Source organism: Hakea prostrata, chromosome 6, assembly GCF_041222555.1.
Source record: "Hakea prostrata isolate BN-2017 chromosome 6, UWA_Hpros_2, whole genome shotgun sequence".
Classification (NCBI taxonomy): domain Eukaryota; kingdom Viridiplantae; phylum Streptophyta; class Magnoliopsida; order Proteales; family Proteaceae; genus Hakea; species Hakea prostrata.
The window spans coordinates 2743898-2770469 of NC_142605.1; the positions used below are offsets into that span (position 1 = coordinate 2743898).

At 44.4% G+C, this 26572-nt stretch overlaps 1 protein-coding gene across 1 annotated transcript; it reads left to right on the top strand.

Annotated features, from left to right (window-relative positions):
- Positions 1–822: 822 nt before the first annotated feature.
- On the top strand, positions 823–3471 carry LOC149012109 (uncharacterized). Its single transcript, XM_089159096.1, has 2 exons — positions 823–1047; positions 1921–3471. The coding sequence occupies exons 1-2, from the start codon at positions 823–825 to the stop codon at positions 3469–3471; spliced, it is 1776 nt and encodes a 591-aa protein (XP_089015222.1).
- The last annotated feature ends 23101 nt before the right edge of the window (positions 3472–26572 follow it).

A 26572-nucleotide genomic window follows, 5' to 3' on the forward strand; every position in this document is an offset into this window, starting at 1 on the left:
GCTTGTCGGAATCTGAAGTTCGAAATAGAAAAGTTGATTCAACAAGGAAAGTTGGGTCAATACGTGAGGCAGTCGGGGAAGAGTCAAGCATATTCACCGGCGCCAAAGAAGAGAGGTCGATCCCCAAGCCCAAAAGAGCTTGACAAAAAAGCGGACAAAGGGAAAGAGAAGGAAGATCGGGAGGAAACACCCGTGTACGTCATAATGGGGGGACCAACCGTGGAGTCGATCGTAAAGGCGAAACAAAAGGCTCGGTTCGTGGGGGCTGTACATTTGCCTAAGAAAAGGCAAAATCCAGTATGCCCCGAGCCTATAACCTTTACGGACGCTGACCTTGACGGTGTCATGTCACCGCATGATGACGCAATCATCATCAAAGTCAAGATAGCCAACCGGGAGGTTCACCGAGTTCTGGTGGACACGGGATCCTCTCGTCGACCTCATCTCGTATGATGCCTTCAGGAGATTAAAGTTGGCCGATGATTTGTTAACACCATCATCAACGCCACTATATGGTTTCGCGGGATCATCCACAAAGGGCGAAGGAACTATCCATCTGGATCTTAAAGTGGGAGTGTCACCCCCGAGATACTTCGGTTCGGGTAAACTTCATGGTGGTCCGGGAACCGTCGGCATACAACGCCATTCCCGGGACGACCAACGCTGAACGCACTTGAAGCAAAGAGTGTCTCCCGTGCATATGAAGTTAAAGTTCCCGATCGAATCCGGAGTCGGGGAATGTTGCTCGATCAATCGGCTTCCCGACAATGTTATACAAACTATCTCAAGGAAAAGCGTAAGCCGTAAAGTTCGGGAACGGCCATGAACGTCGAGGTTCGGGATGACCGCGATGAAGAAAGCATGCAGCGGGCGGAACCCGTCGAAAAGCTGGAAAGGATCCAACTTAGTCAATCCTTTCCCGATCGAGGAACGTTCATTGGTTCAGAGCAGCCAGACGATTTCAAGAAGGGACTTACCCGGTTCTTGTGTGATAATGCAGATATCTTCGCATGGTCAGCAAATGATATGCCCGGGATAGACAGACGGGTAGCAGAGCACAAACTCTGGATACAGAAAGATGCTACCCCGGGTCATCCAAAGACGAAGAAATTTTGCAATTGAAAAGCATGAGGCAATCAGGGTAGAAGTAGAAAAATTGGAGAGGTCGGGTTTCATAGAACCAATCGAATGCCCAACCTGGCTTGCCAATGTAGTTATGGTGAAAAAAGCAAATGGGAAATGGAGAATGTGTACCGATTATACTGACTTGAACAAGGCCTGCCCCAAGGATTGCTATCCTCTCCCGAGGATTGATCTTCTGATCGATGCTACTGCAGGTCATGAGGTCCTTAGCTTCATGGACGCATACTCGGGATATAACCAGATCTTAATGAGTCGGGAAGACGAGAAACACACTTCCTTCATGACTGACCGGGAGAGTTATTACTACCGAGTAATGCCATTTGGGTTAAAAAATGCAGGGGCAACTTATCAGAGAGCTGTCAATAGGATCTTTCAAAAACAGATCGGGCGGAACATGGAGGTATACGTGGACGACATGCTTGTAAAAAGTTTGGTTCGGGCAGGACATTTGGCTGACTTGGAGGAGACATTCGATGTTCTTAGGACATACCGAATGCGCCTGAACCCTGAAAAATGCGCCTTCGGGGTTTCCTCGGGAAAGTTTCTTGGGTTCATGGTTTCCCAAAGAGGGATCGAGGCTAATCCAGAAAAAGATTCAAGCATTGGTCAACATGACACCACCAAGCTACTATAAAAGAAATCCAGTGTTTAACCGGGAGGGTGGCCGCTTTAAATCGGTTCATATCCCGAGCTGGGGAAAAGTGTAATACATTCTTCAAAGCCTTGAAGACCACGTCAAGCTCGGGAACAATTGCTTGGACACCGGAGTGTCAACAGGCCTTCGATCATCTTGTAACATACCTCGGGACAACACCAGTTTTGGCCCGACCCCTGTCTGGGGAAGCTCTTACGGTTTATCTGGCAATCTCGCCAACAGCGGTCAGTGCAGTTTTGGTTCGGGGTGATACCGTTCAGAACCCAATCTACTATGTGAGCCATGTGCTTATAGATGCTGAAAAACGGTACCCGGACATTGATAAGCAAGCGTTGGCACTTCTCGTGGCATCACGAAAACTAAGACCCTACTTCCAGTCGCACCCGATCATAGTCCCGACTAACTTCCCGTTAAAGAAAATACTTCAAAGGCCAGATGTAGCAGGGAGGATGGTCGGGTGGTCCGTGGAACTTAGCGAGTACCAGATTGAGTTCAAGCCGAGGACGGCTATAAAAGCCCAGGTGTTGGCCGACTTTATAGTCGAAAGCACTATACCACAGAGAAATGACCAAATGCCAACAGAAGGAAAATCCGAGTTGTGGATTCTACATGTTGATGGTTCGAGTAATATTTCAGGATCGGGAGCAGGATTGACTCTCTGTAGTCCCGAGAACTTCACCATCAGCTACGCAATAAGATTCAAATTCCCAGCCTCAAACAATGAGGCAGAGTATGAGGCAGTCATAGCAGGCTTGCGAGTGGCCCGAGCTCTCAGGGTTCGGGAGCTGGAAGTGAGAAGTGATTCTCAATTGGTTGTCAACCAAATCGTGGGGAGTATGAAGCTAAGGATGAAAGAATGGCTAAATACTTGGTCAAGGTTGGACAGCTTTCAAACCTTCTTTGAGCAGGTAACATACCGACGTATACCAAGAAAGGAAAATGAGAATGCAGATGAACTCTCCCGACTATCAATGGCAAGTTACAAAAACTTGGACTCAGCGGTTTACATTGAAGAATTAAATAGCCCGAGTATCCAAGAACTGGAAACCTTTGAGATCAGCAAAGAATCAGACTGGACCACACCTCTAATTTCGTATATTCGGGATGACATTCTCCCGACCGATCCGAAAGAAGCAAAGAAAGTTCGGAACCAAGCCGCTCGGTTCACAATGGTCGGGGAGCACCTATATAGAAGATCCTTCACGAATCCCCTCCTAAGATGTGTAGGGCCATCCCGAGCGAGTTACGCCCTTGCTGAAATCCACGAAGGCATATGTGGTGCACATATGGGTGGGAAGGCATTAGCACAAAAAGTATTAAGATCGGGAATATTCTGGCCTACAATACAAAAAGACGCGATTGAATATGTTCGTAAGTGCGAACGATGCCAGAAACACGCTAATGTCCCAAAGTTACCAGCGGTCCCCATGGTATCCATCTCCAACCCGACCCCATTTGCGATGTGGGGAATGGACCTCGTCGGGAAACTACCGAAAGCTCCCAAGAATCGGGAGTACATGGTGGTTGCAATAGACTACTTCACAAAGTGGGTCGAAGCTGAGCCGTTATCTTCCATCACGGAGAAACAGATGGAAAAGTTTTTTCAAGAGAAGATAATATACAAAGTTCGGGATACCCCGGATACTAGTAACGGACAACGGCAAACAATTTGAAGGTGCCGGGTTCAAAGCCTTTTGTATGAGGTACCATATAGAACATCGATTCGCTTCGGTTGCCTACCCACAGAGCAATGGGCAGGTTGAGGTCACCAACAGGACACTTCTTGATGGGATCAAAAAAGGTTGGAGGATAATCGGGCAATGTGGGTCGAGGAACTCCCCGAGCGTACTATGGTCATACGTAACTACGGTACGAACCCCAACCGGCGAAACCCCATTTTGTTTGGCTTATGGGACCGAGGCCCTAGCTCCCGTGGGAAGTATTGGCTGGATCATTGCGTTATGATACGTTTAATGAACAACAAAATGATCAAGGGCTCAGGGAGAATTTAGATCTCTTGCAAGAAACCCGACAAAAGCACAACAGAAAAATCTATTGTATCAAAGGAGAGCGGCACAAAGACTACAACTCTCGGGTTAACAACCGAAGATATAGATCGGGGATCCGGTTTTAAGACGAACAGGGGCTTCAGACTCCAAGAAATCAAGGAAAGTTAGCTCCAACATGGGAAGGACCTTACCTGGTGGAAAAAGAAACAAGGCCAGGATCATACCGACTGAAGAGAATCGAAGACGGAAGCCCGATTGATCGCTCATGGCATTCCACAAATTTGAAGAAGTTTTACCAATAAAGACATCGGGTCAATTCCGCTTGTGACTTCACATTTTACCATCGACATCTTTCTAAAGAAGATACAATGAGATTCCGCGAATCTTTTCTAAAGATACCATCACTCGGGTTGATTCCCGCGATTAATTATTCCTTTTTAAGGAACTTGCATCTTTTCTTAAAGATACCATTCACTCGGGTTGATTCCCGTGCCCCGGCTTGCATTAATTACTCCTTTTTAAAGGAACTTGCATCTTTTCTTAAAGATACCATTCACTCGGGTTGATTCCCGTCTGATTAATTACTCCTTTTTAAAGGAACTTGCATCTTTTCTTAAAGATACCATTCACTCGGGTTGATTCCCGTCTGATTAATTATTCCTTTTTAAAGGAACTTGCATCTTTTCTTAAAGATACCATTCACTCGGGTTGATTCCCGTCTGATTAATTACTCCTTTTTAAAGGAACTTGCATCTTTTCTTAAAGATACCATTCACTCGGGTTGATTCCCGTCTGATTAATTACTCCTTTTTAAAGGAACTTGCATCTTTTCTTAAAGATACCATTCACTCGGGTTGATTCCCGTCTGATTAATTATTCCTTATTTAAGGAAGATTGCATCTTTTCTCAAAAGATACCATTCACTTGGGTGATTCCCGATTGAGTAATTACTTCTTTCTTAATGGGAATTGCATTTTTTCTTAAAAATACCGTATACTCAGGTTTATGCAAAAACGAAGAAAAATTTGATTCAGTCATAAAAGGATTACAATATTCAGCATTAAGACTTAATCAATTTTAACTGAAGGACTCCCGGAAGGTCCTCCACAACAGCTGGTTCGGTCACGCCTCGAGGGACTCCAACAAGCCTACAAAGGTTGGCAAAGCGAACCTTGGATCTCCTCCTCGCCACGTTCGTGCTCCTCCGGCAACTCACTATCTCCTTCCCGAACCGTTGTTTCTTCGTCCTCATCTTCCTCCCTTACTTCGCCTTCGTGGAGAGGGTTGGGGAAGAGGATCAATGTAATCCACAAGATCGGGAAAGGGGAAATCCTCAATCTCGGGAAGGCCTTCGGGACGAGGGCGTTTGAGTTCATCATAAATCCGAGGGTCCAAAGAGCTTCTCCAGCTCTCGGGGGCGAGGAAGGTCGGGCTTTGCCGCAGAGCCTTCTTAAAGGCAACCCGCATACCTCTCTTAAAGGAGGGAGTAGCAACAGCCAGGAGGAGACTCTTGAACTCGGAGTCGAGAAGTATTCCTCCAAAGACACTTCGCCTTGAAGCTCCTGTGACCCGAGGACTCCAGCTCTTTCAACCTGTCTCTCACCTGGGCATTCTCATTCTTCTCCACCAATAAAAGGGCTTCAGTATGCCTTCGCATCCTCTGGACACCTTCCCGACTTTCTCTTCCAAGTCACCGACCTTCCCTTTGTATTTGCTCTTGCTTTTGGAAAGGACATCCCTTTCCTTCTTCGCCGCCGCTTTCTCTTCGGCGTCCTTCACTTTCTTCTCCGCATCTTCCTTGGCGCAATAGCAGCGGGGCCCGAACGTTCGACTCCCCATGGAGCCGTTCGGCCAGCGCTAATCGCTTGGCTTGGTCCCGAGCTCGCGAAGAGACTCGTAAAAAATGTGCACAAAGACCAAGCAACATATCCGAAAAAAGAATTTACCCGGTAAGAAGATTCATAATAGTGATTCGGGAGAAAAAAGAGGAAAAGACAGTACCGAATCCCTCATTAAAAAATTCCCTGCTCGGGAGGTTGCACGGATATGTTGCATCAGCATCGTTAGTGGCATCATTCAGCCACCGCTCAAAGCATACTCCGAGTCGCCGAAAACGGAGTTGAAACCAAGGTCACCACCCGAGGAAGAAGGGGCAACCTCCCGAGCCGGTTCGTCAATACGAACCCTTTTTGAAGGACGAGGGACGCCGTCTCCCTTACGCTTCTCAGCTCCCGAGGAAGGAGCCTTTTTCTTTAAACTCTTGTCCGGGGATGCCCTGGGAGGAAGGGCTATCGCCTTGGCAGCTGCAGGAGTTTGAGCCGGGACTTTTTTGAGTACTCCCGAAGGAGTCTTGCTTGTAGACACAAAGCCTCCGTCGCTTGGCCTCGTCCATATTCCCGAGCGCCATGGCCAGAAGATCATCTTCGGAGATGTTTTGACTCACTGAAAGACGAAGAGTACGTATCAGGTCAGCACAACATAGACAACACATAAATAACAAAAAGAGACTTACTCGGGGAGAAACCCCATAGCTGAAGAACTGACTCGTACTCCATGGAATACCCATGGACTGCACGAGTTCGCCATCGCCAACCGAGTTTATTATATCTACATAGTCCTCCTCCTCGGGATGAAGGGCGACAGGAATATTCAGACGGTCGATCTTCCCCTTGGAGACTTCTTGGAATTGGGTACGGAAGGGCTCGGGAGAAGGTGGTTTAAAAAAGAGATAAAACTCCCGCCATTTCTTGGTAGTGGACGGGAGGGAATCCTTCGTAATAAAGTTCCCTTGAGAAGGGGAAATTCTTTTGGATAAGAAAACCAGCCGCGTTGGCTGTGAGGATGAAGGGAATAGTAATGGTGGAATAAGCCAAAAGTCGGGAAGACCCCGATCGACTTACGGAAACCGACGTAACCCGATCATAATCCTCCAACCGTTCGGGCTCAAATTGGAAGGACTGAGCTTATAATGCTCAAGCACATCTATGAAAAGATCATGCAACGGGAGACGTAACCCCCCGATAAAAGCATCATAATATAAGGGATAAAATCCCTCGGGAGGACTATTTACTCTCTGGCTATCAGTCGGGATAATAACCTGATATCCCTCGGGATACCAAAACTACCCAAGAAACCTATCCGGATCCTCGGAAACAAGGAGCAAAGATAGAATTCAGGTCCCGAGGAGTTCTGGACAAAATTAATGTGCCAGGGAGTTAAGGGTTCGGCTTGAAGAATTTCTAAGGCCGCGGAGTCGAGTTTTTTAACATCAGGTTTACGAGGGATGGCCCCCCGGAAACCGCTAGGACGTTGAAAGGGCGGTCGAGGGGGAGCTTTTGATCTGGATGGTCGGGAGGTAGATGGGACATCAGTCCGAAGAAAGGCTTGGGAAGACACAGCAGGGGGATCTCGGGAAGTGGCCGTAGACTCGGGTCTTAGGGCACTCTGAGCGGAAGGAGTGGCAGAATCAGAAACAGGAGCAGGGTTCGAATCAAAACTTTGATCAGGACCCTCCCGGGATTCTACACTTGGAATGGTCTCAACCTCGGCCTCTTCCTCTGCTTCTACCCCGGTCTCTACTTCCCCTTCCACTTCATCGGGTGCGAGGGATGGAGCCGAGGCTTGCATCGCTCGCCTCTCTTTGTCCTTACGGAACATCTCTTGAATCTCATCATAGAGTCGGGATCGTCGTCCCGGGTTGAGCAGCTATTAGATTTGGATTTCTCCTCATCAGAAGATTGCTCATGGAGTTCTTTCAGGCGATCCCCGGTCAGGTTGTATTTTTTCGTTTGATCGCTATCACCCTCGCTGGTATAACCCTCAGCCCGACGACGTCTATCACGATAGATGGGGACGGGAACCTTGTTTTGATACCTAAACCCTCTCAAGCTTACTTTTGGCTTCTTCGGGGCCTTATATCTTCTCGGGGCCATAAGGAAAAAGAAACTTACTGATTAAAAAGCAGGGAAGGCTTGAGAAGGCTTCAGAAGTCAGTCGGGAGCGTTGCTTAGTCGAGAGCGAAGAAAACAGGGAGAAGAAAAGGAAGGTAAAGGCCCCTATTTATACTACCGGAAGAGGCGTTACACTTCTGGATCAGACGGTTACGACTCTTGACGATCAACGGTTGCAAAGCAAAAACGGTTCGCCTCCCCCGAAGCTCTCATTATGAAGCCTACGCCTAGCCGCCTGACGTGTCAATCTCAGGTTGGGCGAAGTCCAGAGGACAGCCGTTACAAAAAACGGCTGGTCACTTTAGTGCGCAGGCATTCAATGCGCCCACTAAGGGATATCCCTGGAAATGTCCCGAGGGAAGGGAACTCGTGGAACCTCCCGAGATACGACTCATTCCAACCACTTAACTATCCCGAACATCGCAAGCAACGATCGGGATAGGGGGCTTATGATACGGAAAGATATGCACCAAGGGGTATAACCCGAGTGAATGGGTACCGTCATATTAAACGGGTTACACCCGACCCTATCATGATGCAACGTAATCGGGTCCCAGCTGAATGGGGCTCCACATTGCTGTTAGTCGGGAAGGATGCCGATCTTCTATAACCAAAGGCGTAACGTACGCCACAAATATAGCAATCATCCTTGTTATAGAAGGTCAACTCGACAGCTGATTGAATGGGGCTAACGACAAGGGAGCATGATCCGAGGAGAAACATCAGTCCTTGTCAGGCCAACTTACCAAACACGTAAAAGGTAACACCCGCACTATAAATGCATAGATCTACTCCTCCGGTGAGCAACCAATACACTTTGAGCATAATCTTGTGTAGCTTTTGCACGAGACCTCATTTAGTTCATCATCTAACTTTGCCATCGGCGCCCCCCCCCCCCCCCCCCCCCCCCCCCCCCCCCCCCCCCTCCCCCCCCCCCCCCCCCCCCCCGGGGGGGGGCGCGCCCCCCGCCCCCCGCACCCCCCCCCCCCCCCTTTTTTTTTTTTTTTTTTTTTTTTTTTTTTTTTTTGGGGGGATTGTTGGGTTTGAGTATATATTTTTTTGGTGTGGGGGGGGGGCCCCCCCCCCCCTTTTTTCCCCCCCGCCTCCCGGGGGGTTTTTTGGGGGTTTTTTTGAGGGGGTTCCCCGGCGTTTCCCGGATCATTGGATGACATACATAGGATTGTCTAGATGTATGGTTAGGACTATCCTTGTTGTATCAGACCCAAATCGAAAGGGTATTGAGACCGAACAACCCGTGGTAATAGTGTGATTTGATGGGCGCTCAAGACCAGTAACCACCCCGTGAGAGGATATAGATCATGCTATGGATACTCGTTAGGGGCCATTTATTGGTAGGGTTGCAAATAGCTAGACATGGGCTCATGGGCAGCCTGAGACCGGGAGTCATATCCATGAGGGGACTCGAGAGCTTCTTGTCTACTATTTGTGGATGACCAATAGGGTTGATGAGTCCGTAGTCCGAGTTGGTTGTAGCCATAGGATACGCTGACTCTAGTGTGAAGGATACGAAACCGAGTTGGTCGGTGCCATAGGGGAAGTATCCGGATCTGACTTGATATGACTAAGTAGATGACTTGCATTGGGCTAGGCTTTGCCGTGACAGGCGCCAATACTTATACCAATGGTGATGTGAGAGAGTGATGACCTAATCCCCTAACCATGGTTTCTGATGAGGACTTTACTCAATTACCCCGATAGACCCAAGATATCATGTATGATTGAGGGGGAGTGACAGATGACCTAAAGAAGTATGGTGCTATGGCTTAAAGCATGTCTACCTTAGAGACTAGCATACTTAGAGTTTGAATCATATTGCATTATTGTCTCATATCATCTTGCATCATATTGTGACTTGTATCGTATGATTTGTGTATTGTGGAACGACTCGCCTTGCTGAGTTCTTTGAACTCATTTCCTTTTGTGCAATTGTTTTGTTAGACTTATTTGCAGGTACCGAAGACATTGATGGCTCCTACTATGAGGCGGAGCAGGATCCCTCATACTATGGTGAAGGTCCTGGCTTTTACGAAGATTACGGTGAAGGTGCCGAGGGTGGTTTTGTTAGACTTATTTGCAGGTACCGAAGACATTGATGGCTCCTACTATGAGGCGGAGCAGGATCCCTCATACTATGGTGAAGGTCCTGGCTTTTACGAAGATTACGGTGAAGGTGCCGAGGGTGATTACCCTCCGTACTAGGATTAGCCCGACCTTGTTATGGGAGAGGTCGTGCTTGGTTTCTTTTGTGTGTACATACGAAGACACCTTATACAAGATGGAGGAGACCCTAGCTTAGGCCCTTTTCTGTCATTCTGGAACTTGGACTTGTGATGTTAACTTTTATGGATTTACTCTTTGATACTGGAATTGTAACTTAACTTAATTAACCACTTTCCGCTGCTTTTCAGAGGAAGTGACTTCTGATCACTCTCTCTCTTTTGAGATTACCTTTATATATACTTGATACCTTATAATTTTCCGCACTTTGATTTGATTATCTTTTTCTTATCCATTTTGATCTAGTTATTACTTGCTTAAAACATTGATTATATTGATCGTTATTATGTTATCGTGTATGTGGGAGGCATGGGCGCTCGATCCTTGATCCTCGGGATGTGGATCACATTCCCGGGTACACCAGATAGGGTATCGGCTGGGTGGATGTGACAAAGATAGCGTCTCATTACAACGCTCGAGTAAAGCATAGACAATTCCAAGCAGGAGATTTGGTTCTAAGGAACACCTAGCATCGGACCCGCGTCATCAACAGAAGCTAGACCCGGCATGGGAAGGACCATACATGGTTGCTAAGCAAGTGGGTTCGGGAGCATACAAGTTAAGGGATTTGGCAACTGAATGCGAGCTTGACCGATCGTGGAATGCGAGACATTTGAAGAAATATTTTTCTTAATGATGTAATTTTGATCAATTTTGATGTAGAAGATCTACAGTTATTTATTACAAATTTCGGTTTTTTGACTACCAAATCTTTTGATTGGGGGGAACATATATGCATAAGGAATGACATTTAAAATCTAAAGGCTTTGGGTAACACCCAATGAGACCTTCGAACGCCTAGCAAAATTCTTAGGTAAAAGTCTTTGAGTAACACCGAATGAGACCTTTGAACGCCTAGGTAAATTTCAAGAAATTTACTAGGTATAAGGCTTTGGGTAACACCGAATGAGACCTTTGAACACCTTGAAAAATGTTCTGAGGAATTTTTTAAGGTAAAGGGCTTTAGGTAACACCGAATAGAACCTTCAAACGCCCAAAAAGTTCTAGGAATTTTCTGGGTAAAAGGCTTCGGGTAAAACCGGATGAGACCTTCGAACGCCTAGGTAAATTCAAAGGAATTTACTAGGTACAAGGCTTCGGGTAACACCGAACAAAGCCTTTGAACGCCTAGAAAATTCAAGGAATTTTCATGGGTAAAAGGCTTCGGGTTACACCGATTGAGTCCTTCGAACATAAAAATTCTAAGGGATTTTTAGACCAATGATAGAGTTCGAGCAATTTAACTTCCCAAAAGGAAAAAGACACCTGTCACAATCGGAAAATATCGAGACAAAAATAGAAGTTCTCTAATAAGTTCTTTTTTCATAGAAGAGCCAGTAGGGGCCAATCTTTACAAAACTAAGGATATTTTGTATATCAGTTACAAATGGCTTCTGATGCAAAGATGAATGTCAACGAGTTAGCCTCTTCGGTCGGTACAAGATGCTTCTGATGCAAAACAAATGTCATCACGGATGCCACATTTGGGCTAGGATATTGTATATTGAAGAGGGAAAATTTCTCTAGGAGGAACAAGAGCTTGACCAACGACTGGGAGGATCAATTCCATACCCTTCGTCTAGTGTAGAAACTTCATCTTCGGTCGCTGAGCTCCCACCAACTAAAGGAAAGAAGAATGAAGAACGTGTCGAACGACGAGCTCTAGACCCTGTCTCCCGCAGCCTCTCCAATCGATGTGGAAGAAAGATTGGCAGTTGTGGGATTGGACGGTTTCTTCTTCCTTGTCTTCTTCAACCTCTTCCTCAATCGGGGACATAGGAGGAGAATCATCAAGATAAAGCGTTATATTTGGATCGGGAGCGGGCGGATCTACAATGTCTTCGGCCCAATCGGGAAGGGGGATTTGTAATTTGGAGAAGACTTTGAGATGACAATGTTTCTGATGAGGAGCCATATTGAAGTTCGAGTTTCTCTTCATAATTGATTTGAAAACCTCATTTTGACCATCTCAATAAGCCTGAGTATTAAAAATGTCCAACAAGTTATGAAAAGGCTTATTGTTCAAGTACTTAAGGATGCAAGCCTTCCAGGTCTCAGCAGGAATACACTCGAGATCAGGAGGAACTATTTGATTCCATAGTTCGGCAACTTTCACTTCAGAATCATTCAGTTCCCCCGAAAGCCTCACAATCCTCTGCTCGAAACCACGGATGCTCCCCTCAGCAACCTCCAGATCCTTGGAAAGACACTCGATCTCGATATTCCTTACCTTGACCTCCTCCCAAAGTCTGTCCCCAAGGCGTGCAATTTCCCGATCCTTGGCCGTAGCCTCTCCCTGAAGCTTTAAAATATCAGAATTCATTCTCTCGATTCGATAGGACGCGTCCACTTGTTTGTGGAAGTTATCAATAGTACTGTTGTAACATCGAGAGATTCGTTTGGGAGTTAGAAATACATAAAGAAAAAAAAAGTTTGAATTAGAAGACTTACATTACTAATGAGTTCACAAATGCGTCGTCGGGAATGGAATCAAAGGCTTTGCTTTCGGTTGGCGTTTGGGCGAGGGTGCACCATTCCAGTGCTTTGTCAAAGCTATTCGTCACGCGATCAGACCTCTTCAACTTCTAGAAAGGCCTGTAAATTTCTTTGCTAGAGTATGAAGGTCTTTTTGATGTTGAGGATGCCAACACCTTAGGAGAAGAAGCCTCTTTGGAAACACTATCCCTAATATCTTTTGGATTACGTTTTGATGACACTGCAACAGAAGCAAAAATAGTATAAAGTCAGGTTCCTTATCAAAAGAAGTTTACTGGCCTGAGAACATGCTTACACCCTAGAAACAGAAAGGATTAATGGAGCTAACAACCCTTGTTAAGAAAACTAACAGAACCAGTAGGCGGAGGAAGAAAATCTGCAGAACTCCTTCAAGAATATCAAAAAGACTGTCATAGAAGAGCAAGCTTACTTTTTTAATAGGTGAGGAACATCTCTTTTGCAAGTTCTGCAAACTTTCAGCCTCTGAGGAAAAATATGGGAACTACGAACGACTAGCAAAATTCAAAGAATGATGAAATGAGCAAGAAGAGGGTTTAATTAGCCTACAGGGAAGAAACGAAGAGGCTCGCACCAAGCAAATCAGCGATGGAGAATCAGTGTTGGTTCAAATTTCGAAAAAAGAATCTAAACCTGTCAAATCTACCTACGTGGTGGTTTCGGTGCTGGTTATGAAGACGGCTAACTAAAGAAGTGGACCGTCAATCAGAGCTATTAATGCAAGGGAGCGTTTGAACTTTCTAGCAAAGATTATCAAATAGGCCATTTGGGAGAGAAAAGATTCGGAATTCTCGACCGGAAAATACCCGAACGATGCACTAAAGAACGAATTCGGTAAGGGGGTCTGGAAAAGTCTACTTGTTGTTGAAGGGATCGGGTACGTGGTCAATGAAAATTCAAAGACCTGATCATTGAGAGCTTAGCTCAAGACAAGTGGCTAAGTAATTTTCACCAACAGCCAGCGGACTCTTCCGGAGAAGAATTCCACGAATGCATTAACAACAAGGCATTGGGAGTTTATGCCCGAAGGAGGGCTCCAAATGCTTATGGTTACATCTTAAGCCGATTATAACAAACAATGTCAGAAGGAAAGAGTTTCATTAATATCAAAGGCCCAAAGGGGAGGGCGAACATCCTTACAAAAGAAAACAAATTTACAAGTCAGCTAAAGTATCGGGGATTTGGTCGCCGAGAGCTTCGGGAGTCTGATCTTCTGGGGATTGGTTCTGGGCGTTCGGTTGGGCAATGTTCTCTTCCATACCCTCTCATTCAGGAGTCATGAGAGGAATCGCTAAGGTACCCCTCAACATTCGGATTGGTGGGAGCCGGGTTTTTCTTCTCCAAGACCCAACTGGGGATAGGCTGCTGCAATGTCTCAAAGACCTCTTCATAAATAATGTCTTTATGCTCTTTGATTAGAAAAGTAGGGTTAGCTTCCAGTATGCTCTTCCAAATGTCATGAATACCCTCCCAATACGCCACCAGGTTATACAAGTTGAGCAGATCACATAATAGCTTACTATTTAGGTATTTGTAGACACAAGCCTTCGAACTTCCGATTTCAGGATCTTCAGGAACCTTGGGAGCAACAGCCTCCCCCAACTTTTCCTCCAATTCTTGCCTTTCCTGAACAGGATCATTAATCTTGGACTCTGAGGTCAAAGACAGTGTTCCTCAGCCCTCCCAGCTCCCTGTTCATCTCCTTCATTTGAGATTTAGCGTTCACAAGCTCCCCAGCGGAAGCACGAAGTCGGACAGTCTCCTCCTTCAGCTTGGAGACCTCTTCTAGCCTTTTCTCAGCAATGTCATTGCTGCGTTTGGCCCTAGCGCTTAGATGGCCAACTCTCAGATTCACTTCCATCTCATGATGGAAGTTCTTAGTAAAGACCCTGCATCAAAGAAACATTCGATAATAAGTCAGCAAAGTTCAAGGAATTTTTTTGAAAGAACAAATAAAGAGTCGGGATATACCTGATGTTGGAATTCACCAACTCATCATTGGGCACCTCGTTCAGGGCTTTCCGATCACTTGGGGTTCGAGCATTGACAGCCCAGTCGACGGACACATTTGTGTCCATAAGGATCGGGTCCCAAAGATTCACTTTCCAATTGGGGACGAAAACTTCCCCTTGGTCAACTTTGCTTCATTTAGAAGCAACATCATCAGTCAACTCCCATTTCCTCTTGATGAGAGCAACATCATTATGGGTAGATTCCTTGACTTCCACCGTTTCTTTTCCTTTGGCAGCATGATCTTGCCTTATTCTCAAAAGCCCCTTTGGGGCAAAAGTCACCCCCTTGAGGCAGCGGTTGAAGAAGCCCCCTTTGGGATGGGAAAACCTATGGGAGCATCCCTATCTTTCCCTTTTCAGGGAACCCTCTCCTTAGCAGCATCAAACTTCTGCTGGGCCAAAGATCTAACAGCCTCACGATTGAACTTGGGAGGCATTGCAAGATCAATGAGAAGTCAGAATTATCATAAGAGCAATAAAGGAATACGGGGCAAAAAGGTAAAGGCTTTGGGCACTCACCATGGCTCAGGCCCCAATAATGGAGTATCGCTTCGTATTCCATGGTGTGCCCAAGGATTTCCATGCGCGGTGGGATAGCTTTAATGACCCGAACCGCCTCCCTATCGAAATCAGAAAGAGGAGACGGGCGGTTGATGCTGGTAAAGGAGTTCGAGTTTGTCCACCCAATCGGGAACTTCAGATGGGATTCGGGAGCCTTACAGAATACAAATCCGTTCCACCATCCCTTATGATTAGAAGGGCATGTGCCTTCGGCAAGGATTCCCCCTTCCCACTTCAAGTCATTCTTCAGGCGCTTGGAAAAGAACACCCACCCGAGAGAATTTGATTTACTCGAGATTATAAAAATGACAGAAAACGCCTAAGGAGGGGGTTAATCCCAGTTCGCGACAGAGCCCCAGGTAACCAATGATATGCCTCCATTTATTTGGAAGAAGCATACCAAGGCAAATCCCCCAATGGTTGAGGATTTCGGCAATTATTGAAGAGTAAAAAGGAAACCGAACCCCACTCTTAAAGGACTCTACGTAAATGGAGAACTCCCCTGGAGGATTGGAGTTAACTCTCTCATCCGGGTTTGGGACACGAAGAACATAGAAAGGCAGAATTGAATAATCAGAATAAAAACCTTTAAGGTCTGCTGGGCGAACCTCAAATACATAGTCTGAGGGGCTGGTAGAAGGTCTTTTTTAGGGTCAAGAACTCCCCACCGTCAGTCTTTTAGGAGCTTTCCTCTTCTTAGAGGAAGTCCTTTGAATTTCAGGAGTATTCCTAGGTGGATCCCTAGGGCTAACAGGGGCAGATTGTATCCAATGTTCGGTAACCCTATGGTCCCGATCACCAGAAAGTTTGACAGAAGCAGTGGGAGTTCTTTGCTCGGCAGATTCCTCTCCCTCAACCATATGATTGATGGAATCATCATTTGAAGTCCTACCACTACCCATTTTCAAAGAAAGAAAATACAAGAAGGATTTGGAATTAAAAAGGAAAAACAAAGTAGATAGCCCGAATGCAAAAGAGACAAAAGCAAGGGAAATAAACTTACTTGTGATCTCAGAAAAACTAGAAGAACGAAGCTTGAATCGTGGAGGCTGAAACTAGAAACTTGGATCAACCTCGCCCTCAAAGCAACAATGATTTCTGGGCGAAAGCAGAGGCAACAGAGAAGTAAAAAGCATAAATGAGGCATAAGGAGCCTTTTTATAGGTTAAAAAATCAAATGGACAAACGAGATGGAACTTCATCAACGGACAAGATCATATGTTGATTCGAGTAGAACAAATGAACGATCCATATCAAGGATCATCAACGGCCTTTAATCGTTGACGGTTTGAAGATTTAGTAATGATGTTAAATACTTAAGACATGACGGTTCGAACGATTGAGCAATAATGTCCATGTATCCCCGAGTGCCACGTGGTGCATATTGCACAGGGAATGAGGAGTTCAGAAGGCTCGATGGCACCCAGCTGGAAGTAGGTGTCAGGGGCATTAAATGTGAGTTATGTTATCGTGAAAAGACTTTTCGTCTCCACTCACGTTCGGTAAAAAAGCAAATCAAACCAAGCGTTCAAGGGCGTTGCTCGAACACTCAATTTGCAAGGCAAATGATATGAAGAAATTTACACCGAACCCATCGAACCGGGTTCGCACCCTATGTTCCGAATAGACCATAATTGGGACCCACTTTAACCTAATCTTACGATCGTATGAGGGCACCGCACTATTGTTACCCGCCATGAATGACCTCCCGAATCTTGCGGTAGGCGGAGCTTACTTATAGGAAGCAACTATTGTCAAGACGGAAGGGAATCGTGCGAAGTTCGGTAACTACCTACACCCCCAAATATTTAGGGGAAAACCCTACAATCAGACGGTCACCCGCAAAGATCATGAACTCATTCGACGATTTAGAATTGAAGGTAAAATCTATATAAACGAGTGAGTAGTTCACATGAAAGGTATTTGAATTGTTTCCCTACTATTCTCATTCAAGTTTATGCTCTACAACTAGTCAGAGCTTTGTGATCGGTTCAGCAACTGACTTCAGCTTCGGAGGAGGCCTCCCAACCTCCACGGTCGGGCCACGTCTAACTCTATTTTGTAGGTCATCTTTAGCGATCAGGAGGCTTAACAATTTCTGGACGCATCAGGAAGTTGGTTAACCTTCTTCATAAAGGTTAAGTACAAGTCCCTGATACACAAGGGGAAGGAGAGGTTGATCCACAAGAGTGCCTTAGCTGTCAAATCCCCTCACCCGGTACCCTAACTGGCATACCCGGGTGTGTGATCCACAGCCTCGAAGATCAAGTATCGAGGAAATCATCCTCCCACATATGCAATAACATAATCATGAACAAAAAAATAATCAACGTTTTAATATTATGAACAAAGATCTAAATTAGGAAATGAATATCAGTATAATCAGAGTGCAGAAAATGATACCAGATGTAAGCACATCAAAAAGAAGTAGAGTGAGGCGGAATCTCACTCCACAGTTATATCGGAATGTAGCACGTAAGTCTAAAAATAATTACAACTATTTCTAAAGAAAAGTAAGGAAAGAAAGTCAAACTGAACTACGGGTTTTCTATTCTATAGATAAAATCTTCAAAATAGTGGACTTCATCAATCCAACACAGATGTTCCCATTCTACGTTATGTCTAATCATAGTACACAACGTGATCGCTGATGTCACATCCTCCCAGCCGGTACCCTATCTGGCATACCCGAGAGTGTGATCCACAGCCCGAAGATCAGGTATCGAGTAATCAACCTCCCACATAAACAATAACATAATCATGAACAATAATAATAAAAGTGCGGAAGATAAACCATAGATCCAAATAAGGAAAGAATGAATCATATATAAATTAGAGTACTAGATATAATCAGAGTGTCTAAAACAGATAAGTAAAGTGAGGCAAAATCCCACTCTACAACCAGCGGAAGAGTAGCTCCAAAAGAGAATAAACTAGACAAAATCTAATCCCAGTAGCAAGTACAATGGGTAACTAAATTGTTCTCCACTTTATAGACAACATCCTTATAAGTGTAAATCTCATAAATGGCACAAGGACGCTTCCACTCAATGGTCGGACTAAGCATCGTACGGGGCATAACCACTCGCGGGATCATCAGTGTAATTGTGGTAACCGCAATCACCTTCCTGGAGATATGCCTCTTCGCCTTGCGCTTCTTCATAGGGACCGTCATAATATTCAGTACCTGCAGAATAGTCTAACAAACATTGTACAATAAAGGAATGAGTTTCAAAGAAACTCGGTAAAGCGCGATTAAATCCATAATAACATAAATGGCAGGATTTCGGAACAAACATAAATGCAATATGATATGAGACAAGCAATGAATGAATGAATCTAACTCTATGTATGCAGGTCTCTATTGGCAGACATGCTTTAAGTCATAGCACCGTACTTCTTTAGGAAGGTCTCAATCACTCGTCATCAGTTGGTAATGGGTCCGGCATCCCTCGGGACATTCCATGGCTGGGGGTTAAGTCATCACTCTCTCACATCACCATTGGTCTAAGTACCGGCGCATGTCAGGGTAAAACCTAGCCAAATGCAAGTCATCTACTTAGTTACATCAAGTCAGATCCAGATACGTCCATTCCTCGTCCCTGACGATCCTTTCATGTATCCTTCACACTAGAGTCCTCATAGTTCCTGACTACGGACTCATCAACCCTATTGATCATCCACATATGATAAACGGGAAGCTCTCACGTCCTCTCACGGGTTGGTTACCGGTCTTAAGCGCCCGTGAGCCCAAGTCTAACCATATGCAGTCCTATCAATAAATGGCCCCCACAATGTGATTCCTGTCCTCTCACGGGTTGGTTACCGGTCTTGAGCGCCCATGAATCCCCATTGCTACCACGGGTCGTTCGGTCTCAATACCCCTCCGATTAGGGTCTGACATATCAGGACATCCTAGCCAAACACTACTAGACAATCCTAGATATGTCATCCAACAGTTTAGGAAGGTGTCCATAGGGCATCTCCGGAAACATCCCATAATATTCCCGTAGTAGTCCAAGGACAGAAGTGTCAAAAGGACACCTCTCCTTTCCAAACCATACTTAAGCATACACATGCATCAATTCATATCATCACATATATGGTAACTTCACATATGGAAAGAAATCAATAATTACAATCACTTTGTATATAATTGGTAAGTAAATCATACATGAGTCAATTCAATATGAATAAGTAATGCTACTGTTATCAAGATTATGCAACAGTAATATATCATTGTAAGAATCTAATTAAGGAAACAAATCAATGATATTCAAATATAGAAACTAGATTCATGCTATCTATGTTGTTAAAGAAGTAACCATCCTTACCTTTTATAACTCGCAAAGGAATCCTAAGAAATCAAGTAAGATCTTGGCAAACTTGAGAAGAAGGTCCTAAACAAGTGTATACAACATATTAGGAAAGATCCCTAACAGAAAAGATACCAAAACATCCAACACAGACCAATTCTGGAGTTGCTGTACTCATTGGTCGAGTGGATTGGTCGACTGGTCCAGTCGACTAATCAGTCGACCAATGCAGACAGTAGCCTAAAAAAAACAGAGTTTTAAGATATAAAATCCGAATTTGGTGGTTCAAAAGGGTACTAATCAAGGGGTAAACTACATCAGTAGTATTCTAACATATAGGGGACCTCAAAACACTAATCAAATCAAGCCATCAAGATCCAAATTAGGAAACAAAAAGTTACCATAATTAGATCAACCATGGATCTTGATGAATTCAAAATAGAAATCAAAGACAAGAACAATAGGAGAAGGGATCATTGCTTCAGGTAAAGGTATCATGAAAAGCATACTTAGATCTTCAAGGAAATAGGCTTAAAAGCATAAATCTAAATAAGGAAACAAAACCTACCATATATGTAACTATCATGATTCATGAAGAACACATAGTATGGTAGAAGAGAACAACTAGAGATTGATAGATCATGGATCATGAAAAGAAAACACAGCAATTAACTACTAACATGATCAATATAGAAGATCCAAGGAGATCAGAATTCAAATCAGAAGTTTAACAAAGATTAGATCATGGTTTGATCATGATTCCTTCAAAAGCTTGCAATGATCATGGTTAAGATCATTGTTCTAGCCTTTAATCCTTAGGATGATCATGAGAGACAAGTCCAGAGATGTTTGCAACAGAGAATGCAGCATCTCTTCTACTGTCTCAACTCAAAAAAGGAAAGAAAAACAGAGATGGAGGAGAAGAAGAGAGTGTAGACATACCTTTTGATGAAAAGGAAGAGTTTTGACGAAGATCCGTCAAGAAAATCACCAAGGATGCAAGGGAGATGACTTGCAGAGGTCTTTGGTTCATTCCAAAGAGTTTGGAGGCAGCAAATACGAAGTAGACTCGAGATTGGACTTAAATAGAGCAAGCAAAACCTAATTGCCAAAGACAGCACTCATTGGTCGAGTGGATTGGTCGACTGGTCCAGTCGACCAATCAGTCGACCAATGCGACAGCAATTCCAAAACAGGGAATTGAAGACCCAGATCAAATCCAATCCTAAAGGGGTTTTGCACACATGTCAAGTGACTTACCTAATAGGTAGAAATGCCTTCAAACCAAGATAGAGAGCACTCCAAGTCCATCAACTAATCTGATCTTCATCAAGATTCAGTTTCCATAAATAGAACTTCATCATCAACTTTCATGGATTCAAAGCTAGACACCAAGTCCTCCACTGGGATGGCCCAAAGCTGACTTCTTGCTTTACTTCGGGTCATCGGACCTACAAATAACAAGGTTTCCGGGTCAAGGTTAGGGCTGGGTTTTACATTCTTCCCTCTCTTAAAGAAATTTCGTCCTCAAAATTGAAAGCGTACCTGTGCTTCCAAAGAGGTAAGGAATCTTCTCCTTCATGTCTTCTTCCTTCTCCCAAGAAGCTTCTTCAGGGGTATGGTTCTTCCACCGAATCTTCACCAAAGGGATGGTGCGATTCCGCAGTTGCTTGTCCTTCCTATCCAAGATTTCGGCCGGTTCTTCATCGTAGGTCAAATCAGCACTAAGTCCTTCAGGTGCTTGCTGCAAAATGTGTTCCGGATTCTCTATGTATTTTCGGAGCATCGAAATATGAAACACATTGTGAACACCAGCAAGAGGCGGAGGTAATGCTAATCGATACGCAACAGGTCCAACCTTTTCCAAAATCTCGAAAGGTCCAATGTAACGAGGGCTAAGCTTTCCCTTAACATTGAATCTCATCACACCCTTCATTGGTGAAACTTTCAGAAATACTTTCTCTCCAACTTGAAATTCCAAATCGGTCCTTCTCTTATCAGTATAAGATTTCTGTCTTGACTTGGCAGACTTAATCCTTTCTCTTATCATATCTACCATAGCACTTCGTAGCTTCAATCATTCCAGGACCTAAGACTTTTCTTTCACCTATCTCGATCCAAGACAAAGGTGTCCTACAAGTACTACCATACAAAGCCTTGAATGGAGCCATGCCTATTGTTGCTTGATAAGCTGTTGTTATAGGCAAACTCAACCAAAGCTAGGTGTTCATCCCAATTACCACCCATATCCACCACACAAGATCTGAGCATGTCTTCCAATGTCTGAATTGTCCGCTCGATTGTCCATCGACCGTGGATGATGAGCTGTACTCAAGTTCAATTGGGTTCCCAAGGCCTTCTGCAAACTATTCCAAAACCTTGAGGTGAACCTAGGATCACGATCCGAAACAATACTCAATGGCACACCATGCGGACGAACCACATTATCCACATAAAGCCTTGCTAGCTTATCCGAGGTATGAGTGATCTTCATAGGAATGAAGTGGGATGATTTGGTCAACCTATCAACAATCACCCACACGGTGTCATTGCCTTTACTTGTCCGAGGCAAACTAGTCACAAAGTCCATAGAGATATCCTCCCACTTCCAACTAGGAATAGGAAGAGGTTGAAGTAATCCAGATGGAGGTTGTCGAATGGCTTTCACACGTTGGCAAGTCTCACACTTGGCAACAAAATCATCAACATCAGCCTTCAGACCAATCCACCAAAAATGTTCCTTCAAGTCCTTGTACATCTTGGTGCTTCCCGGGTGTATAGTAAAGACTGACTGGTGCGCTTCCTTCCATATTTCTTTCTTAACTTCTTCATTTGCAGGCACACACAGTCTTCCTCTAAACAACAAAGCACCATCCATGGATATACCAAAGTCGGGGTCCGACTCAGGATTCGAAGAAATCTTCTCAACTTTGATCAAAAGCTCTTGATCAGAACTCTGCAGAGCAACAATCTTATCTCTAAGACCGGATCTTGCCGTCATGGCAGAAAGAATAAAATCAGAATTCTCCGGGACGATTTCCAAATCAAAACTCTCAATAGAAGACCACAATGGTAAACTCAAAGCATTCAAATCCAAAGTCTTCTTCTGGTTCTTCCTACTAAGAGCATCAACAACAACGTTTGCTTTCCCAGGGTGATACTGAATATCACAATCATAATCGGAGACTAGTTCCAACCATCTCCTTTGTCTCATGTTCAACTCCTTTTGGGTATAGAAGTATTTCAAACTCTTATGATCCGTGAAAATGGCAATCTTCTCACCGTAGAGGTAATGTCTCCAAATCTTCAAAGCAAAGACAACAGCGGCAAGTTCTAGATCGTGAGTGGGGTAATTCCGCTCATAATCTTTCAATTGCCGAGAAGCATAGGCTACGACCTTGCCATGTTGCATCAGTACGCAACCCAATCCAATCTTTGATGCATCGGTATAAACTGTCATACCGCCGGAACTATCAGGTATAGTCAAAACCGGGGCACTTGTCAATCTATCTTTCAACTATTGGAAATTCTTCTCGCAAGCGTCAGACCAAACAAACTTCTCTTCTTTCCTGGTCAACTTAGTCATAGGAGCAGCCAACCGAGAAAAGTTCTCAATAAACCTTCTGTAGTAACCCGCCAATCCAAGAAAACTTCTTATTTCCGTTACTGACTTCGGTCTTTCCCAATCTGCCACAGCTTGAACCTTTTCAGGATCGACACGAATACCTTCGGCTGAAACTACATGACCAAGGAATACCACTCTCTTAAGCCAGAAATCACACTTGCTAAACTTAGCGAACAACTTCTTTTCTCGCAACCTTTGCAAAGTGAAGCTTAGATGACTCGCATGCTCTTCTTCGCTCTTCGAATAGATCAAGATGTCATCAATGAAAACAATCACAAACTTATCAAGCACATCGTGAAATACTCGGTTCATGAGGTCCATGAACAACTGCGCAGGAGCATTGGTCAATCCGAAGGGCATGACTCTAAACTCGTAGTGACCATACCGCGTTCGGAAAGCTGTCTTGAAGATATCACTAGACTTCACTTTCAATTGGTGATATCCGGACCTTAAATCAATCTTTGAGAACACAACTGCACCCTTCAACTGATCGAAGAGATCATCAATTCTGGGCAGCGGATATCTATTCTTGATAGTCAGCTTATTCAACTCACGGTAGTCGATGCACAAGCGCATACTACCGTCTTTCTTCTTGACAAACAAGACCGGAGGCTCCCCAAGGTGACACACTAGGCTGTACAAAACCTCTATCAATGAGCTCATTCAACTGATTTTGCAACTCTTTCAACTCAGTAGGAGCCATCCTATACGGAGCTTTAGATACCGGAGCGGCACCAGGGACAAGATCAATAGAAAACTCGACATCCCTGTTTGGAGGCACTCCCGATAGATCATCAGGGAAGACATCAACAAAGTCACAGACAACCCTGACTTCATCGTTTCTTTTCTCCACTTTACCCTTGCCTTCAGATGAAGCATCATCCACTAGGGCATAGACTTGCATCAGTGCGGACAGCACTTTCTTACAAACCCTTCTCTTTTCCCCCTTAAATTCCAAGACCGGACTTCCAAAAATATGGAACTGAATCTTCTTTGAGGAACAAAGGAACACAGCTTTGTGGGTTGTTAACCAATCGATTCCCAAAATAATATCGAAGTCCTTCATGTCAAGAATTACAAAATTGCCTTCCAAGTTCTTCTCACCAATCAACACAGGACATTTAGATAACCCCTTATCTAGTTTCACAACAGCACCAGTAGGTGTACTAATCAATAAATAACTAGACAACTTCTCGGGGATTAGGTTAGTCTTCTTGATGAATGCGAGATGACATGAACGAATGAGATGCACCCGTATCAAATAAGACAAATGCAGAAATAGAAGCAACTAACAATGTACCTGAAATCACTTCATGGCTTGGATCCTGCTCAGCACTGGAAATACTGAAAACTCTACTAGAGGGAGGAGCAAGAGCACTCTTCACCACCGGAGGCAGGCTGCTGGGCGGGCCGCTTCGGACAGGCACGAGCGAAATGACCAGCTTGCTTGCGGTAGAAGCAAACAGGATTGCTTGGATCCAATAGGGGTGGCTGAGGGGCTTCGAACAAAAGGCCTTGCACTTGCACTTGCACTTGCACTTGCACTTGCACTTGCACTTGCACTTGCTGGTGGTCGGTTTCCGCCATACTGTCTAAACTGGCCGGGCTGCTGAAAACCCGTGTTCTGACCTACACTCTTAGGCTGAAAGGTAGGAGTGGGGTAGGGTGTAGGTCTCACAAAATGACGGTCATTACGATCCACCAAACCAGAATTCCTTGATCGCCGGGGCTTTTGCACACGAGCACTTTCCTTCTCTCGTTTCTTCCAACTTCTTCGAGTTCTCGCACCACTTGAGCATAGCTCACTATAGGCTGGGACTGTGAGGTAAGCTTTAATGGCGGGCGCAGTCCTTTGAAGAACTTCTTTGCTTTGGCGAGGTCATCCTTCAGAGAATCTGGAGCAAAGAAATGAAGCTCCTCGAACTTCTATTGGTACTCCAACACAGATAGAGATCCTTGTGTTAGAATCATGAACTCAGCTTCCTTCGCATCTTTTACCGCCTCGGGAAAGTAATTCATACAAAAAGCCTCTTTGAACTACTCCCAAGTTACAACTCCTGCATGCAAACCTTCCAAAACAGGCCGAGTGGAGATCCACCATGCATCGGCTTCTTGTTGCAACTTCTGCTCAAAGCAAACGAATCTTCCGAGCTTCCAAGCATTGCAGATGTCGGAAAGCCTTCTCCAACTCATGAAGCCACTTGTTAGGAAACAAGGGGTCCTTGGTAACTCCGGTGAAAGTGGGTACTTGCATCTTCGAAAACTCTCCATCAAAGTAGTATGAGGAGTTCCAGCTAAACCTCCCGCATTCGGGACTGCGGCATGAGGATTCACATTAGCACCAGCTCGGGTCTCATTATGCAGAGTCATGAAACCCACCAACATCTGGTTGAACTGAGCTGCTTGCTTCTGCATCATATTGCCCACAATATTGGCAATATCTCGGAAACTTCCAACATTCGGGGCACCAGGTATCTCATGGGTACCCTGATCAACATTAGGTATCTCACCACCTCCATGAGGTATTTCACCACCTCCTTGAGGTATTTCACTACCTCCTTGACCACTGGATTCACCACGCCCACTTCTCAGAGTAACCATTCTACAAAACCGAGAACATCAAAATACCGAATTTTGAAGTTTCAACATAAACCACAAGTCCAAATGATTTGAAAACTTAAATCATGCTTAAATATATCCATATAGTCATCAAACAATAATCCATAAGGCAAAAATCACATTTTCCAAAAATTCAACAGCAAAAGAGGTCTCTGTGACCATTGGTCGAGTGATTGGTCGACTGACCCAGTCGACCAATGAGTCGACCAATGCAGATAGAATGCGAAAATTCGCATTATAAGCCTCATTTCCACATTCCAACCTCATTCTAACTTCTTCCAAAGGTGAGAGAGCTCTAGGGAAAAGTCTCCAAAAGTTCTCACAAGTGTTCTTGAGGTGATTTGGTGCTTCAACAACAACACAACAACACACAACCATCAAAAACAAGGTAAAACTCTCATTCTTTCTTCCATTTTCATCTTCTCATGCTTGCATTTCAAACAAAACCATGCTTTGCTTATATCCAATGCTAGAAATCATGCTTAGGAATGCTTAGAAACATATTCCCTAGGTTTTAAACACAATGCCATGCATAGACAACAAGTTTTAACATATTGGTGTTCATCTCGCAACGTTTTCATACCGAAATCGATATCTTTAGAAAAATTCCGTTTTCTCTCAAACCGCTTGAAATTTTCGCACGAGATCAAATGCTACATGCTCAAGATGACATTGTAGATAGGTCCATACAATTTGATTTAACCAATTTCAACTTTTCAAAAATCCAATTTTGACCTAAATTGCAAAATCCCCAAATTTCCTTCTTGCTGATTTTTTCGCTTTAATCCAAGTTTTCGATCGATTTTCATCAAACAATCTTCATAGACATGAAATTCCAAGTATTGCGCACATGCTAGTATGTTCAAATCA